Source organism: Ptychodera flava, chromosome 15 (assembly GCF_041260155.1).
Source record: "Ptychodera flava strain L36383 chromosome 15, AS_Pfla_20210202, whole genome shotgun sequence".
Taxonomy (NCBI): domain Eukaryota; kingdom Metazoa; phylum Hemichordata; class Enteropneusta; family Ptychoderidae; genus Ptychodera; species Ptychodera flava.
The window spans coordinates 28,437,923-28,457,497 of NC_091942.1; the positions used below are offsets into that span (position 1 = coordinate 28,437,923).

The 19,575-nt window shown below is 39.3% G+C and overlaps 2 protein-coding genes across 2 annotated transcripts; both read left to right on the forward strand.

Moving 5' to 3' along the window:
* Positions 1-25: 25 nt before the first annotated feature.
* On the forward strand, positions 26-3,651 carry LOC139151771 (actin, cytoplasmic 1-like). Its single transcript, XM_070724755.1, is given in 7 exon segments — positions 26-178; positions 451-614; positions 1,071-1,310; positions 1,686-1,932; positions 2,343-2,534; positions 2,740-2,895; positions 2,898-3,651. Coding segments are annotated over 6 exon segments (1,128 nt in total). The 5' UTR covers positions 26-178; positions 451-488; the 3' UTR covers positions 3,065-3,651.
* Positions 3,652-5,373: 1,722 nt separating this feature from the next.
* Positions 5,374-18,167, forward strand: LOC139151772 (actin-1-like). Its single transcript, XM_070724756.1, has 6 exons — positions 5,374-5,565; positions 13,276-13,448; positions 13,924-14,163; positions 15,758-16,004; positions 16,441-16,623; positions 17,182-18,167. The coding sequence occupies exons 2-6, from the start codon at positions 13,311-13,313 to the stop codon at positions 17,505-17,507; spliced, it is 1,134 nt and encodes a 377-aa protein (XP_070580857.1). The 5' UTR covers positions 5,374-5,565; positions 13,276-13,310; the 3' UTR covers positions 17,508-18,167.
* Positions 18,168-19,575: the final 1,408 nt, after the last annotated feature.

The following is a 19,575-nucleotide window of genomic DNA, read 5'->3' on the forward strand; positions in this document are numbered from 1 at the left end:
GCCTGAATACTGGCTGCCATTCATGAATCATCCCTCCGCCAGTTTTAGAGGGTCGACTACCTTTCAGTCAATCGACTGTTCCAACTAGACTATAAATAGTGGTGTTGCATCCAAACTTTTCACAAATCACCGAAGTCCCCCACGAAAAGCGTTCGAACGGACGACTACAGCAACAAAGGTGAGCTACTTGTCTGTTATCTGTGAACTCAAACATCTGTTCTTGCAAACAGTTGCACGCGTACACTGCCAACGGGGGTCATACCGTCCTTAATACACACGCATGGTACTTTTAAATAATATCTGAATTATATGCACAATCCATCGGAGCTCTTCTATACGCAAAGTCATCGCAAAGGGAAACAACAGAAAACTTTGTTGACTGCTCATCTTCTTGAAGACTTATAAATGTGTTTTGCTCTCTTTCATGTACCTGCGGATTACTTCATCCAGTTCTATTCAACTTGACGACTTTAATACACACACACAACATGATGGATGACGAAGTTGCCGCCCTTGTTGTCGATAACGGATCCGGCATGTGCAAAGCTGGCTTCGCCGGCGACGACGCTCCCCGTGCCGTGTTCCCGTCCATCGTTGGAAGACCACGTCATCAGGTAATACAATCTTAAGACGTAAAATGAGTAACTTTAATCTGATATGCAGGGGTGTGTGAGATAGATTAGTATTTACGCATCTAATCAATTAAATATCTTCATTTAGATAAATTCTGTTAATCTCTTATCCTTTGTGTAGAAATTTTCAAGACAATGCATAAATATACAGACTGCTATATCTTGTACGTGTTCATGTAATAAGAAATTGTCTTGCATAAATCGAATATCTCGTTGCTGCACTAACATAACCTACATGGAATGGGTTAAAATTTAAAATGCAACCAACGTTACTGAAATATATTACAGTAAATGTTCTTCCATTACAAAACTAATGCAGCTGACTTTTTCAAAATATCTTGTCCATTCCTAATTTTATCATGACGCATTTCATACTGCTTTGCAGACGTTTTAAACATAAAATCGCGCTGTCTCTAATGCACGACAATTCTTTGACAGGGTATAATGGTTGGTATGGGCCAGAAAGATAGCTACGTTGGCGACGAAGCGCAGAGCAAGAGAGGTATCCTTACTCTGAAATATCCCATCGAACATGGAATCGTCACAAACTGGGATGACATGGAAAAGATCTGGCATCACACTTTCTACAATGAGTTGCGCGTGGCTCCAGAGGAACACCCAGTTCTGCTGACGGAGGCTCCCCTGAACCCCAAGGCAAACAGAGAAAAGATGACACAGGTGAGGCGACATCAAAGTTGTCAAACTGTAAATATTCGAGACGCTGTGTTGAAATTTGAACATTTCCTTTGACTTTCCCGCAGAGTAACAATAAAGTACTTGCCTATTTGGGTTCCTTACGGTTACAGATGACAAGTAATGCACAACTGTTTGCTTATTATCTTATTTTCATATTTAAACAGTTGTTATTATCTGTTTATCAATTTATTCACTCTTTCATTGATTTATGTGTCGCCCATTGGAGTTTTCTCTCACTGAAAAGCAATTGGAACAAGCAAATTTTTTACGTTTTTGCTGAAAAATAGGCGCTAAACATCTTACAACATGAAGTCATTTTACGTTGGTGAATGACCATCGAATTTGTCACTCTTACAGATTATGTTCGAGACTTTTAACACACCGGCCATGTACGTCAACATTCAAGCGGTCCTGTCCCTGTATTCCTCGGGTCGCACGACTGGTATCGTGCTGGACACCGGTGATGGCGTCACACACACTGTACCTATCTACGAAGGCTATGCCATGCCACACGCCATAGACAGACTTGACCTGGCGGGGCGAGATCTCACGGACCACTTGATGAGAATTCTCAGCGAACGAGGATACAGCTTTACAACAACAGGTTTGTGTTGGTGTTGTTTTTTAAGGTGAAAATATGTTGATTATATTGATGCTTGGTGTTTGCTCGTGTTTTTGGGGTCAGGTGGAGTTGAAACTATCTTCCATTGACATTCCAAACGACACTGAAAGGTATCAAAATATACGCTCAGAAAAAGCTCCCATATACCATGTATACATTTTGATAATTTTTCTTAAAACCACTGAAACACATATCTATATGCTTTGTACTTAAATATAAATATATATATATATATATATATATATATATATATTGCAATATCTGATACTGATGCTCGTTTGTTTTTATATGTATCTGTACTCGTTCATGTACTCAAATACTCGTCATGATAACAACAAATAATGTATTGACAAATTCTTTACTCACGTCCTGAATCAAATCTTATTCAACAGCCGAAAGAGAAATCGTTCGAGACATCAAGGAGAAACTCTGCTACGTTGCGTTGGACTTTGAAAAGGAAATGGAAGTTTCAGCGGCCAGTTCCTCGTTGGAGAAAAGTTACGAACTACCAGACGGCACTGTGGTAACCATAGGTAACGAGCGATTCCGTACACCAGAGGCGCTGTTCCAGCCATCAATGCTCGGTGAGTTTTCAGTTTAAATTCTTTTTTCTGTAGGGCAGACGATCATTATTATCGAAGTCAAAGGTCACGATAAAGTTTAGATAACGCGATCGACGTGTTAAAACGGTTGACTAAGCAAAGGGTCCTCTTTTTCTTTCTGGTATGAAAACCAAGGAAATTCAAAAAAAACTTATTTTAAATTCTGAAACTTATTCTTTCAACGCAGGTCTTGAAAACGCTGGAATTCACGAAACTGTCTTCGGCAGCATCATGAAATGTGACATGGACATTCGTAAAGACCTGTACGCCAACGTCGTGCTGTCCGGTGGAACCAGCATGTACCCTGGTATCGCCGACCGTATGCAGAAGGAAATGACGTCACTGGCCCCAGCAGCATGAAGATCAAGATCATCGCCCCACCAGAACGCAAATACTCTGTCTGGATTGGCGGCTCCATCTTAGCTTCGCTGTCTACTTTCCAACAGATGTGGATCAGCAAACAGGAGTACGATGAGTCGGGTCCATTGATCGTTCACAGAAAATGCTTTTAAAAATACCAGCGGTGACATTTTATGGTAATGGTATTTATATGTAATGCTCTCCTAGATATAGGACTTGTGTATACACGTACAAGCCATTTTAACGATGTGTCCAAGTTTAAATCATGTGTTCTACGCAGTCAATAATAATGAGTTAATACATGTACAACAAGTGCAGTATATGCAGTTGCATTTTGCAGCGGTTTAGCCCATTTTAATACTGGGACATAAATTGTCAATCATGGTAACGCGAAAGTGGAAACCGTTGCGTTGTTTCACTGTAATAATGAATCAAAATAGATTGGCACGATGTAATTTAATCTTATTAGCAGTGATGAACTGCATCTCACTTTGTCAAGTTTTCTCTGATTCCAACTTTTCACGCATCTGTCAGTTTTATTTGCAATATTATCATGGTTCCATAGCCTGATAAACATGTCCAATATCGGCGATAGAGGGAGCTGATAAAAATTGTACTGGCTATAAATTGCTAATTTATTCTGGCGAAAATAATGTGTTACCCCTTTTTACATTGTCGTTTTCAACATTTTCGAATAGGCAGATTCAATTTACGCTCACATGATATAACCCTGTGTGGTCACAATTCTTGAATGCGCAATTGATTGTATGCCTTTTTTCAATAAGAAAAAGAGAAAGAAATATATATTTATTAAAGTTTTTGCAAATGTTGAATAAAATATCGAATAAATTGTGAGCACCCTTCTTTCTCTGCAGTTAAAAGACGAACGAACGAATGAATGACAGAACGAACGAACGAACGAACGAACGAACGAATGAATGAATGAATGAATGAATGAATGAATGAATGAATGAATGAATGAATGAATGAATGAATGAATGAATGAATGAATGAATGAATGAATGAAGTTAATTTTACCAGAAGGGGAAATGTACATGGACTGGTATGTGTAGAGTCATGTTACATATCAAGCAAATAATGACAATAAAATCTACACCAGTGAATATTCTATAAAAAATAAAGCCACCGAGTTTGACTTATTAGCATTCACGACTGTTGGAATATCCGTCAAAAGCACCAAAATAATGAATCTGTACAAGAGATAAGATGTCACCCCTTCGCCTGCGAGAATCTCTCTAGACTTTAGTCACCTATGGTGTCCGATCACATCTTTAACTAGCGTAGTCAATACATGGAAGACGGTCAACCTATAACCGTTGAAGTTTCAAGTTGAAGAGGAAAATTTGAGCACATGAAAAACATGACAAAGACAGTGAAGAAGAGACGTGTTCGACCAGAGTGCCGATCGTAAAAAAAACCTCAATTCAAACACTTTTTGGATATTTTTATGTATTCTGATGTAGTGTACTTATCTTCTCTACATGTACGATATTGTTTAGTAATCAAAAAACAAGTAACTCATACGCAAACAAATATCCCGCCATCATAAATATGCCGCGGTGGCTACACTGCTCGACAATATTCCTCAATCTAAAGCTTTCCAAGCATCCCTACTGACGTAACAAAAGAGGAAAACTAAATCAATGTCTCTTTTCCTGAAGACGAGATGCAATATCTGTATTCCGAAGTAAACCATTGTTGCAAGCCAGCGCTATTCTTGTATCCCATGAGGCCACGCAAGGATCGATCACTTTCACTGAGCTGCGACAGTGGACATTAAGTGATATGTTCTCACTATGGTGGGACCACAATGTTGGTTGACCATGCGAACGCTCAATTTCACCTGAAATACATGTAAATAGTTCTAATCTTTCGCTAGCTCGCTTACGACTTCTTTTGTGTCCATGAGTATGTTTTTCTCAAGTTTACAACAAATCAGCTCTCCTTCAATGGAATTCATAAACACAGTTCCGCACAATCAGTCTGGTTCCCGGCCTTACTTAAGACCTGACGGCCTTGTTTGTGGTGGCGTGAACTGAAATGATAATTTTGTGTGGAGAGCTACACTGAGTTTGACTTTTTCAACTGTACGACGTATCAAGCGACCTTGGCTTCTTGAGCGTAGAACACCTGGCGAACTTTGACATTCTTATTAACATAGAATGAGTCATCCTGAATCTCTCCCTACCTCCATGTCCTCAGACATTTAAGTTTGTATTGAGAAATGTTTCCATTAGGAAATGTAAACATATACGTTTTGTGTCTACGAAAAATGAATTTGAAACTCTTTTTCCTTCGATTCTACCTAAAAAATCATGTTTGAAACAGCCTATGGCCATGACGGAGCATTCTTTCCATTCGTTCATATTCGTGCTTTGCCACCGGTTCAAACAACCCTTTGCGTTTAACTGCTTATTTGCATGAGACTCGTCACGGGGTCAAAACGGGTCATACAAATTGGGTTGCGAGTACTGACACGGACAGCATGCAGTGTTATTGTAAACATGGCATATCCTATCTCGGCATTCGTTTAAAAATGTACATCGTCGCTTTACATGGATGAGACGGGGAAAACTGATGAAGGTGCGAGACACTGACTACAGTTGCCGTCACTAGACGACGTCTCTAGCCGGTAAGTAACGTAACAGTTCGTGTACATATTCGACCGTGCCGCTAGTAACAGTACATCGATTCGAGTGCGAGTGTTCGAACGCTTTCGCTAGATGGGGCGTGTCGCTGCCGTATCAACTCTTTCTACGGAGATTCTGCAACCGACATGGAAATTTGTCAAATCACCCAGGTGCAAAATTAGGAATACGGCAATATCGACAGCATTACATACCGACGTCGCTGTCGGCTCGCTCGCTGATTACCGAACACCAGATGTACATGTAAACTGTCGACGCCCATTGTACATGTATTGCGCGTGGCAGCCATCTTAGCGATGAGGTAATCATTTCACAATAGTGCGCATTGACAGTTGTTGTTGTTCGAGATTTAAATGTGGGATCGGAAGTGATTCATTATGTGTCCAAGCATTAGCTTTGCTTAGTTTTTAAATTGCCTTTGGCTTGCATCGGTATAGATATATGATATATATGGAGCGTATCCATTGTCTGTCTATGCAAATTCAGGCATAAATTTTGCAGTGTTTGGCACCGAAAATCAAAGCAAGACAGAACAAATGCATGATGTTATTCATTACAACTTCGCCGATGCTAACTAGCCATGTATGCAACCCCGAAATTTCGGGGTTAGTTAATATGCTAAGCCGGTCGGAAGGTGTGAATCACGTACACATCGATAATACCAAAATCAAACGACTCGAACAGCATTTGCATGCAAGGCAGTGTGTGAAAACCGCGACTTTCTCCTGTAAAGTTTGATTGAATATTATTTTCGTCACAGTCCCTCTACAAGGGACTATGGTTTCGTGGTATTTTCGAATTCTGACACCACATGGCAATTGCGATGCGACATCTGTACACAAGAACTGAAAAGACGCTTCATTGTACCATGGAGGTAGTAGAGATGATTGTACCAACACCTAGCACAAAAGCTGAAATTGGTCGAACGACGTAAGCACGGTCACTCCACAAAAGCGAGTGGAATGACCGTGGCGTGCAGACTTCGCTCGACTTCTATAGCTTGTAGACTTGACTGCTACTAAAGTTCATATTTTACAAGTATAACTCCTACTTTCTTTCGGTCCGTACTTATGACGACATAATAATAATAATAATAATAATAATAATCTTTATTACCCTTAATCATAATAAACATTACAATTCAATAATGAATGTACATCTGAGTTGTGCTGTGATAAAGGGTAAATGGAAACGGAAAATAGCAAATGCTAGTCTAGTCCGTTCCCAAAGCCATTTGATGTTAAAGCAAGAAAACGAAGAAGAAAAAAGAAAACTGAAGTATATCGAGGGTAGTGTACATGAAAGTAGTGGGATTGCAAAGTAACCTAATTGTAACAAAGTAACTAAGTGAATAGAAGAACAACTAGTCTACATAAATAAATATATAACTAAATAGATACGTTACGAGTAAGTAGAAATGCGTAAAAAAGAAAACGATAAGAGAAAAAAAGAAAAAAAAAAAGTATATAAAATATATATATATTTAAATATGATATACATATATGTAAAGTGAATATAACTCTTCATTACTTAAAAACAAAAAACAAAAAAAACAAAAAAAAAAAAAAAAAAAAAAAAAAACTAAGTGAATAAGAACAACTACATAAATAAATAAATATATAACTAAATAAATACATTACGAGTAAGTAGAAAATATGTAAAATAAAATAAAACAAAAACAAAAAACAAATGTATAGTGAAATATATATATTTATATATTATGAATTACATATTTGTAAAGTTGAATATAACTCTTCGTCATGTAAAACACTAACCGTGTATGAGGAGACTTGAAAGGGAGTGTCTGAACGAACTTCTAGTGGTTTTTGTTTTAATTTGATTAGGTAATGTATTCCAACAGATGCAGCCTGTATATGATATCGAGAATTTACCCAAGGAAGTGTTGACACTTGGGACATAAAGGTTACCATTAATTTTATGACGAGTACTGTAGCAATGAGAAGGCAACTGACAGTATGTTGTAAGACTGTGTGGCAAGTTATTATTATAAGATCATACATGAATGTACTGATCTGTAATTTATGTAATTTGTATATATCGAGAATATTAAGTTGTTTGAAAAGAGTAGCTGAGTTTGCTGTGAAGTCACTGAAAGTTATAGCTCTGACTGCCATTTTTTGCGAAAGAAAGATACTATTGAGATGTGAGGGATATGTGAACCCCAAACTTCAAGACCATAAGTGATGTGTGGTAGGATGAAAGTTTTGTATAGAAGAATAAGGATATTGCGTGGTAAAAACTGTCTCAATTTGAAAAGGATGCCAACCTTTTTTCTGATAGTAGAATTAATCATTTTAATGTGCTTTGACCATTTAAGATGTCTGTCCATGTGAATACCTACAAATGATGTCACTTCAACCCATTGATAGCTGTATTATTGATGTGTAGAGTACCATTCAAGAAAATATGTTTGTTATGATTTCTGAAGACAATGTAATTTGTTTTGAGGTAGTTTACAGTAAGTTTGTTAGCCCTGCACCAGTCCACTACAGTATTGAGGTGAATGTCGACAGTATTTAAATTTATATTAACTTGGTTAGCAGGAAAGTATGAAATAGATTGGTATCGTCAGCAAACAATCTAAAATTGAAGTATGTGGAGGAACGGGCAATGTCATTGATAAATAGTAAGAATAGGGTAGGTCCAAGGACAGATCCTTGTGGTACTCCACATGTAACATTAAGGAATGATGAGGCATTATTATTGACAGAGACTAGTTGGGATCTATTGTGTAAGTAATTTCTGAACCAAAGTAAAGGAAGACCTCGAATACCATAGTGAGAAAGCTTAGAAAGAAGAATTTCATGATTGATTGTATCAAAAGCTTTAGAGAAGTCAAGGAAAATACCAAGTGTTACTTTGCCATTATCAAGTTGTTTGATAAGATAATTGATAAGATTTACAATTGAAAGTTTTGTGCTGTATTTATGACGAAATCCATATGATGCTCATATAAAATATTGTTTTTTTCTATGTACTGAATTAAGCGTGCATTGACAATTTTTTCTAGAATCTTACTTAACAGGGGCAATACTGATATAGGTCTATAATTTCCTGGATCATCTTTTGTGCCTTTTTTAAAGATTGGTGTGACTTTGGCTATTTTTAGAGATTGGGGGAAAATTCCAGTCTGAAATGAAAGATTGAATATATATGCCAAGGGTTTTGATATTATAGCTGCCCCATCAATTATAAGTCTGGCTGGCATTTTGTCATGGCCACATGCCTTTTTTGGATTCAGGGTGCAAATGATATTATGAACTTCAGATTGTGTAGTGGAGGACATAAAAAGGAATGTGTTGTGGGTTCAGTGAGGTAACTATTAAAGTTTTATGAGGAGAATTGATGTTGTTGGCAAGGTCAGGTCCAATGTTGACGAAATAATTATTGAATGCATTTACTATGTCAGGTTTTGCTGATAATGTATTATGCACTCCATTTGTCAGTACTCGTAGGCTGTCTGCAAGGTATTTTTAGCCTTTTCCTCATGACTTCCGAGGACTTGCTTGATAGTTTTCCAAATTACATTGGTATTACCTTGTTTTCCATAAAAATACTGTTGTAATACATTTGTTTAGCTTTCCTGAGAACAGTAGACAACACATTTCTAAATTTCTTATATCTATCAACAACAATGACATCAAAGTTTGATTTGAGCACTTTACTATACAATTGTGTTTTGTATTAATTTAGCGGCAGCTGTATACCTTACCTCATCCCACCTCACAAGAAAAAACAGAGACATTGTCTATGTATTCGACTCGAGTGCATTGCATCCTGATGTAGCCTCGCCAGTCACAATCGTATTATCAAACGTTTTGAATAAGAAAAGGACTTCCGTCAGAAGAAAACCGTAATGAAAATTTGTACCATTCTTGAGGTTGCTAATTCAGCATACAACACAGGCGATAATTGTGATTGTCTCACAGTCTTCACACACTCCCATCAGAACATTTACATTAAGCAGTGGAGAACGAATTCAATTTTTAAATAGCCAAGTGTAGGTAAAGCTACATCCGAATCAAAAAATATAAAAAATACAAAATTGAGAGTCCCTTGATGACGCCGATTTTTTTTATGCCGGTGATAATGAGGGGGCAGCGGGCCTCGAACGGAATGATGTTAAGTTTCAGTAGTAGATATAGGTTTTCGGTTTGGACTTTGATTTACTTGAATTGTGGTGATTCGGACCCAGTATTTGCTGCATCAAAGGGTGTAAAGTGTAAGATGAACGCTCATGACTGCGGTATTTACGAGCTGGTCATTAAACCACGGTGACTTCACCACAGGGGCTCATAAGTGCCTATTTAAGTCAATATTACAGCGTTTTTCTTTCTTTTTCAATGTTACAAATAAAGCTGAAGAGCACAACATTTGTGTAGCTGTCTTTTGTGTAGCTTGTATTGGCATGTATAGTGCGCCCTCAATGGGGAATGTGATCATATGTAAATACGACCTTTAGTTCCGTGACCTCTAGCCAATTCCTCTGGCCATGCCTTCTGTACACGTGTACAGACGGCCTAAATTAGTACAGTAAGCATAGCGAGGGCAGGGCAGGAAGTAGGCATGGCTAGAGCCGGGCCTAGAGGTCACGGAACTAAAGGTCACATTTACGAGGACTCACTATACATGCCAATACACGCTACACAAAAGACAGCTACACAAGTGTTGTGCTCTTCAGCTATATTATTTGTAACATTGAAAAAGAAAAAAACGCTGTAATATTGACTTAAATAGGCACTTATGAGCCCCTGTGAATTCACCATAATTTTGAATCCTATCTGCGGACGGCAGTGGATCACGTGGCTCATGCATTCTGCTTATCTCTCGCCAAATGCCCTTGGCGAAAGGTTAGATCATGTTTTGTCTAAATAATGCATCAAAACATTGCAAAATTTGTTGAAACAACATTTGATGGACATTCATGATGGATTCATGGAGCATGAAAAGGTGTCAAAATTATTCCTCTGGTAGTGATTCGCATGCTTTTTACAGAACTCGCTTTTACGTTGTTAGCCTTTTCTATTCAAATTAGATAAACATAATTATGCCAGCATAAGCCGCATAAACGCTAGAAGCGAGGACTGCGTTCCTTTTTGAACAGAGCTTACAAACTGCAATTTACCGGTGGTACACATTATGTTTGAAAAGTACCCCTAAGATATTTTTATATGATATCCGATATTTACGGCTACTAGACTATAATACAATTTCGAAATTAGATTTTGTAGGCAGATTTATAAAGGGCTGAAATCTCCGATATATATCGGATATTTACGCGCGATTTCACTGAATCTAGTATCGTCTAGTATCGAAGCTAGAGTCAGTCCTTGGAAGTCGGGTTTGACCAGAACTGTAAGGTGGTGAAATCTCCGATATATATATCGGATATTTACTTGCGATTTGACTGAATCTAGTATCGTCTAGTATCGAAGCTAGAGTCAGTCCTTGGAAGTCGGGTTTGACCAGAACTCTGAGGTGGTGCAATCTCCGATATATATCGGATATTTACTTGCGATTTGACTGAATCTAGTATCGTCTAGTATCGAAGCTAGAGTCAGTCCTTGGATGTCGGGTTTGGCCAGAACTGTGAGGTGGTGAAATCTCCGATATATATCGGATATTTACGCGCGATTTGACTGAATCTAGTATCGTCTAGTACCGATATTAGAGTCCCGAAATCGCCGATAAATATCGTGTAAATATCGGAGATTTCACAGATCCGGCGTGCTGAGACACAAGGCAAGTAGTTCTAGTATGGTGTCGATATTAGAGTCACCAAATCGCCGATAAATATCGGGTACATATCAGGGATTTCACAGATCCGGCGTGCCGAGGCACGAGGCAAGTCTCTCTAGTATCGTCTGGTATCGATGTTAGAGTCCCCAAATCGCCGAAAAATATCGGATAAATATCGGAGATTTCACAGATCCGGCGTGCCGAGGCACAAGGCAAGTCATGCAAGTATCATCTAGTATCGATATTAGAGTCCCCCAAATCGCCGATAAATATCGGGTAAATACCGGAGATTTCACAGATCGAACGTGCCGAGGCACAGGGCAAGTAATTCTAGTATCTTCTAGTATCGATATTAGAGTCCCCAAATCGCCGAAAAAATATCGGGTATCCTATAATATCGTCGATTTCACAGACGCAGCTTCCCATGGAACAACCGCAGTTCATTCTAGTATCGTCTAGTATCCGATACTTGTCCCGAAATCGTCAAACTTTGATACTAGATAGTAAATATCCGATATTTAAAAATTGTGCAAAGTCGCGCCTTCATGGTGAAACACTGCCGCTCTAAAGATACCCAACGTTTTATTCAGATCAGAAGTCCACTCCTGCTGAACAATAGCATCTCGTTGGCGTGTACACATGGTAAAAATGATCGATTTTTATTTCTAAGTTTCTCAAAGAAGTTCAGCATTGTAATAAAGTGAAACTTTGATCATGACACACTAAATTAATATCAAGAGATCGTTCGGAAAACGGGTAATGATTGGATGAGGTGATCATAGCCTGGTAGTTCCAGAAAATTATCTGATTACATCCACTCTCTCCCATGGAAATTTAAAAAATTGAAATAATCTGCCTCGTAGTCGTTTTCGGGGCAAGGATATGGTGAACAGTAGGACGCTCGTTAGCTTCATTGCTTGTCAACAAGCAGAGGGTATGCAGGATCAAAATGTCAGAAAATAAAATCTTCCGGGGATGTTACTTTACTACATTGCAAGTTATTGATGCTATGCTCGGACATAGACCCTCGAGGGTCTATGGCTCGGAGAAGTGTTTTAGCATTCACAGAAGGTCGATCGACACTCTTTAGCAACAGTAAAATTGCGCACATGCACACGTCACTGATATGAAAACCTAGCTTTAACTAATGTTTTACGGCTGAGAAGTGAGCCTTCACGATAAGTGCAGGTATAATGTGATTTCAAAAAAATGGAAAAAAGTCCATGGAAATTTGCGGTGTAAATTTTCTTCTGTAGTACTGTTTGATGCGGACCATCGCTGGTGCAGTCAGCCAAAAATAAAGTCGTAGTCTTACACCATGGAGCTAGAAACGGATCTGGCTCCATGCTTACACCGATACGTTGTACCATGGATGTAAAAAATAGATCCATGGTTGTACCGCTGTATAAACCACTGATGATTTATACACGTCTAGGTACACATGATCAGGTGCCAATGTACTCTTGCATTGCACGGCCAAAACCGGTATCGATTTATCAACGCGTGACAGTCCCTCCTCTAAGCAAGAGACGTCCTTTTCAAGCTCCCTGGGTCAACCCATGGAGGTAAGGGTCAGCTATAGTCCGTATCGTGTTGAGGGATTGAGGGTGAGCATATCATGGTCCGCATTGCCATAATGCTGGCCAGAAAATTCATCGTCAATAATCCCCTCATTAACTAATACTGTGAGCAAACTAACTTCATTTACACTTCACCGCGAAATGCATACAGGTGGCGCTTTTCGCATCTGATTAACAGGCGTTAATAGGTGTCAAGTTAGCATCGGGGAAGTTGTAATGTAACGCATAGGGATAACACGCAATTTGCGAAATCATGGCATTCTAAGTTGTTGTCTATTAATGGCTAATCATAGAGGTTGAATTTCGGCATATCATAGGGCAGCGTGACGTCATTGCTGTCACTTTTGCTTGAAGATTCCAGTAACCGTCGCGTCAGTAACCTTGACGATATGGACAACTTCGACGCTGACGACGAGAGGGAAGCCGTAGTCCTTGACAACGGCTCCGGCAGAATTAAAGCTGGACTCGCTGGCGACGACTCACCCAGGGCTGTTTTCCCCTCGATCATTGGAACCCCACGAAATCAGGTAACGGTAAAACGATGCTCATTACAAAGGCTATCTTGTGTGAGGGCTTGGGGGGCGAGAGAGAGAGAGAGAGAGAGAGAGAGAGAGAGAGAGAGAGAGAGAGAGAGACAGACAGACAGACAGACGATGCTCCTCAAACTTTGCTGATATGTATAGTGGATAGTCTTGGAGGACGAGTGGTAAAGTATGGGGAACAAAATTGTTGTCCGTAGTCTTGTTACTACTGTTAAGGATATTTTCTCGCGGCCAAAAACTGAAAAATGGAAAACAAGTGTGGGAACGTATGCGGACTGTTTCCTGTACTGAGAAATGCCAAATCCTGGAAGTGCGGAAAGGGCATAACCAAATTATATCCACCCTCTTCGAGGATCTAATGGTGTATACGCTTTACAAACGATAGCGAATGACAAACTTAGATATGCAATCGGATATTTCACGCGTAATTGTCTCAATCCGTCTACATCTGTTTTTACAGGCTACTAAACTTCAAATGGAAATGAGAGATTCGTACATAGGAGACGAAGCCCAGCGGAAAAGAGATTTGCTGACGATAAAGTACCCTATTGAACATGGAATTGTGACCAACTGGGATGACATGGAAAAGATCTGGCACCATTTATTCTGTTCCGAATTACGCATATCCCCGGAGACCAGCGGAGTTCTCCTGACCGAGCCTGCTCTCAATCCGAAAGCTAACAGAGAACGTATGGCACAGGTAAACGTAATATCCCCATGATACCGTTTTTTATATTCACAAAAAGAGAAGACTCAAGGCATTGAATGTTGTAACCAGCATGGTATGCAAATGTGCCATGTCTTGAGCAGGAAAGATTACCCTTTTCCAATGTGTCAAATGTCTTCTTAGGAGTGTACAGTAACAAGGGGTAGGCAATTGATGTGAGAAGGGTGGTCAATGATGGAAAACTAATGGGCAGAGCAAAAATTGCAAAAATTTCTTGCAGCCGTGCTGATTTTTGGGAATTTTCATTATCATATAAATGTATACTTCTCATGAAACCAAACCAGAGATAATGTCATCGTTTGTTATCAATACTTTGTGAAAGCGGATCCATTGGTATGTTTTGTCAGGCACTCCATGGTCGAATGGCAGGTCCTGACAAAGATAACTGATTTCTCGAAAATAACGAAAACATTATAAATATGCCCGGGAACATTTACAACGACCCTATCCACGTTTAAATGTACTAGTTTGGAATATATTCTACGAGAATAAAGTATCAACATTTGTCTAGACTTACTTTGCTTCTCTGAAAGAAATTGGACTCCGACTGAGAAAAGATGTTTCCGGGCGATAATCCGACAAGTCTGCCTGACCATTTTATTTTAACATGCTGCATGAAAATGGTTGCCTGAGTTTAGAAGTCGATTCTCGCAGGTGATGTTTGAAAATGGAAAACTTTTGATCAAAATCTTTGCAGTTTCTGTTAAAGATGCATTTCACGATATAGACATTAGAGACGCTCTACTGTCTACGATTTAATTTAAAGGGACAAAGTCGTCCTATTTATCTTTTTGTGATACTGAGAAAACTTAGAAGCCTTGAATAAAGTCACTCAGGGTGTGGGCCGGGTGCAAAATGGCGAACGTACTGCAAAAGGATGAAAAATTATTGCTTTACTGAATGTAAACAGATTATTTTGTTCGTGACCTCCAGATAATTTGGATTTTTTCTTTTCCGACTTGCTTTTCTATGACAAATAAACATGGCCACAATGTTAGGAATAGCAGCTATTCTTAAATAAATGAAAGGCACTGCTAAATAAGATTTTATTGCAAAAGCTTGCATGAGGTCTAAACCTTATTTAACAGTGTATCTTCACGCAGCTATGCATGGTGATAGCTGTGCACTTAAAGTTTTGAACTTGATTTATTGGTATAGACCATTAAATATTACTGAATGTTTAATCTTTTCTTGCTTCCAGCAGAGTTGAGGTTGGATATAGTTGACCAGCATTTCAACATGTTTCAAGAAGTTAGACAACACAAACTGCTTTAAAATCGATCTAAAAGAGCATCTTTGTTCCTTTAAAGGACTGACTTTACCATTCCCATTCAAGAAGGTGCATGGTCACCATCGGCCTGGCGGAACCACTTTCACTTTCGGCTCCCCCAAGGTCTGCAAACCCAAGTTTGCAACCCAAACCCGGGGACAACTCGCATCCCTCGAGAACTGAACAATACGGTACCGTGCCAAAGCGAATGCGACAGGGACACAGTGAAAGAACAAAGATGAGTACTAGTTGGCGGTGAAATTTACTCTACCAACACAGTTTTACTTCCATTTGCAGGTCATGTTTGAGACGTTCGGCACGCCGCATCTGTTCGTTGCCATCCAGGCTGTGCTGTCTCTATACTCGTCAGGTCGTACCACGGGCGTAGTGTTAGACAGCGGGGACGGCGTCACGCACACTGTACCCATCTACGAAGGCTACTCACTGCCACATGCCATGATGCGACTGGACGTCGCTGGACGAGATCTCACGGATTATCTCGCGAGATTGCTGCTTGCGAAGGGGTTTAGTTTCGTTACAACAGGTGAGATGCGTTGATTAAACGATTCTGAATAGAATATGTATATTAAGTTAATTTTTCTGGTAATCATATTTTTATACGGATTTCCTGTAAACATGTGAAGTGAGTGATATGTCTGTTTCATCTAATACAACAAGGCGTAAAGTCAGGAAAAAAACTCAAACATTACAACTCTCTTAAAACACTAAGTTTTTCACTCACTGTAACCATCAATTTGACCGACTTTACGCAGGACGTTACCGAATATCTTTGAACAACTGTTATATGCGGCGCATGAATATCCACTAGTGATAACGAGTAATTATCTGTACTACTAGTATATGATGTACGGAGATGTACCTTATATTTGCACACTCATTTACACAGTCGTTTAACATGAATTGATATATCCTCGAAGTATTGACTAAATTCTCTTTCACCCCTATATTTGTGATTTCAGCTGAGAGGGAAACGGTCCGTGAAATCAAAGAGAGGCTGTGTCGAGTGGCTTTTGACTTCGAAGTTGAATCAAAGAATCTTCGATTGCTAGAAGAAAATTACGAGCTTCCGGACGGATCTGCTGTAACATTGGATGATGAGAGAATCCGTGTTCCGGAGACTATGTTTAAACCTGCGTTACTTGGTAAGATATTTCAACTTGCAATGAGTTGCATGGATCATAAGTTATTCTCTAGTATGAATAATTCGTTAGCACAAGATCATGTCATGTACAATACAATGTAATGATATGCAAACAGTACAATACAATACAATACAATACAATACAATACAATACAATACAATACAATACAATACAATACAATACAATACAATACAAGCATGATATGATACAACATGACATTGCAGCAGTCACTACATCGTAAGCAAACAAACAAAGAATTAAAGTAAGAACAGATAACAAGAGCAGGCACAAAAGCTGCCGGCAGAAAGAATAAACAAGTGAAACCATATAAAAATATAACAGAAAATTACAAATTAAAATATGAAAGTAGCGAAAAAAGTAATTTGAATATCTTACACTTAAAGCATTTATTCATGAGTTTTGAAGCCGAGAGAGACCTATATAACACAGATGAGAATGATAGAGCGATTAATAAGCAGCACAATTGTGTCATGTACTGTATTAAAATAAATGGAATGGAAATCTCTCTTCATTTTTTGCTCTCTGTGTCTACCGCAGGTCTTCGTGAACCTGGCATTCACGAGATGCTCTACGAGAGTATCGCGAGATGTGACACGGACACTCGGCGAGACCTGTACATGAACTGCATCCTCACCGGCGGGAACACAATGCACAGAGGCGTTGCGGAGAGAGTGACCAAGGAGATGGTGGCAATGGCGCCGAGCTCGGCCAGAGTTAAAGTTATCGCTCCGCCCGAGCGGAGAGCTTCGGTGTGGATAGGTGGCTCCATACTCGGCTCGCTTTCATCGTTTCAGCAAATGTGGATCACTCGGCACGAGTATGACGAATATGGACCCTATATTGTGCACAGAAAATGCTTCTGATGGTCTCGTCCTGAATTTCCGGAGAAAAGAGGACCATGCGATTGCCTTTTTTTTTTTCTCTATAAGATTTTCCGAACAAAGACAGGGAGAATGCGTCGAAAATGGCATTATTGACAAACTGTTATTTAAGCAGGCGCGTCTGTCATCGTCTCTTCTTCGAGGTTACCCGAGTCGAACATATGAAATGTAGACACGAAAACTGAAGTTTTCAGACATTTGAATTGTCAAGACGGAAACTGCACAGAAACCTACAAGAAACACGAAGCTTGTTGTTGAACTTGAAGATAGCTGCTCGGTCTGCAAAAAAACCAAATGATGTGGCATCGGGATATTTACTTGACGTGTCGCCAGGCATATGGCAGCTCTTACCAAATTTACATCAGATTTGCATTTTGACAGCCAACTTTTTTTCATACAGTTCGTTCCACAGGGTCTTCAAAAACTGTTTCGTGAAAGACTGACATAAATTATTTTTGTTTGTTACCATATTTAAGTATAAATTTACTATATTTCATTCCAAATACAGTTTTATTTCAGGTGCAGACATGTATTAGTATTGTGCATTTATGGTTTGCAACTATTGCAATCCGTCGAGCTCTATGAAAGTATTTTTAACCAATAAAGATAGCGCAAATGTTGCATATTTTGATCTTAATTGGACTAACGTAAAATGTCGCGAGCTTTCTTTGGAAATGAATATTCATGAGGCAAAATGTCATTTGGATGTCCATAACATCTTCTTTTTATCGATCAGAAAGAATACTTCACTGGTAGTTTTCAGACTTGAACCTGTGTATCAACTCCTGGTAGACTGCTAAAACGTTAGACAAAACACTCTGTTTCATCATTTTCAGTTTCCGTAACAAGAAGTTTTGCGCTATTATCGTCAAGACTATATTGAGAGAATTTACTGGGCTATCCACGGCGTTCATAAACTTACGGTGTCGATCACATGTATCGGCTGGTATAACATAATATCATTTTACTATTCCGCTCACTATCTGACACAAATGGCCTCATGGCACCATTCGCCTGTACTTCGACGTCCTCGTACGGATAACACCGTCGCTATGTGACAAAACACCTGAAACACTCGTCCCTGACGAAATTGTTCGGACTAAGAGGGGTGGATTTCATTAATTTCTAAATCTCATTTGGGAAGAACCCTGTGACTGCAGTTCATCGACGCAGTTCAGTGTTCTTCAATACAACCATGTATAGGTCCCTGTTCCGAAGTATCTCCGTGATACTACAACGTCCATGCAGGTTGTGTCAATATCATCAAAGCTAACAATTTTACCGGATTCATATTATTCAAAAGATAGTTATCGAAATGTTCGACATTGTAATTCAGTTCAAATTAAACACTAATAATCCGAATACTAATAATGCAAGACACGACACGCACAAAATCAGGCCTGGATCTCTGCATTAAACTTTACATGAAGATTCAGCTCTGAAGATTTGCACAGAACTTGACCGATAGGTCAATGGAATAACATGACAGGTAAGCGACATTGTGTGTTGGCATTCTTAATGTGGGTAAAAATCATTTACAGTATCACAGATACTCCTTGGTGAGTAGAAAGGTGTCAGACTGCAGATACTGAGTAATGATGGCAACTGGATGTTGTAATCGTATATATGCAACCTAGCCCTGAACCAGGGCTCAGCTGGCAAACTGATCGTACAATCCATGATAAGCTTTGTACGACGCTCTATCTCTGTTATCGTCACTGTTGTTTCGTAATATTTTCTCATTTGATCGATATCAAAAACGCCCGCTGCTGCGATACGTAAATGAGATTCACCCTAATCTGATTCCAGCCCTGGTTTCCATGTAAGGTAAAACTGCAAACCACGTGAAAGGGGAGATACAAGCACGTTGTGCGCTTTTCGTGAAGAACCGGGTGTTCCAAAGACTGGCTGTACAAATGTGAGAATAAGAGTCGGATTTGCGGAAATTTTGTTGACATTGAAGGAACAGCGCGAGGTGCATGACAGCTAACAGGGGGATCAGCTGACCACATGTGTTCTTGTTATTATTGTTGTTGTTGTTGTTGTTGTT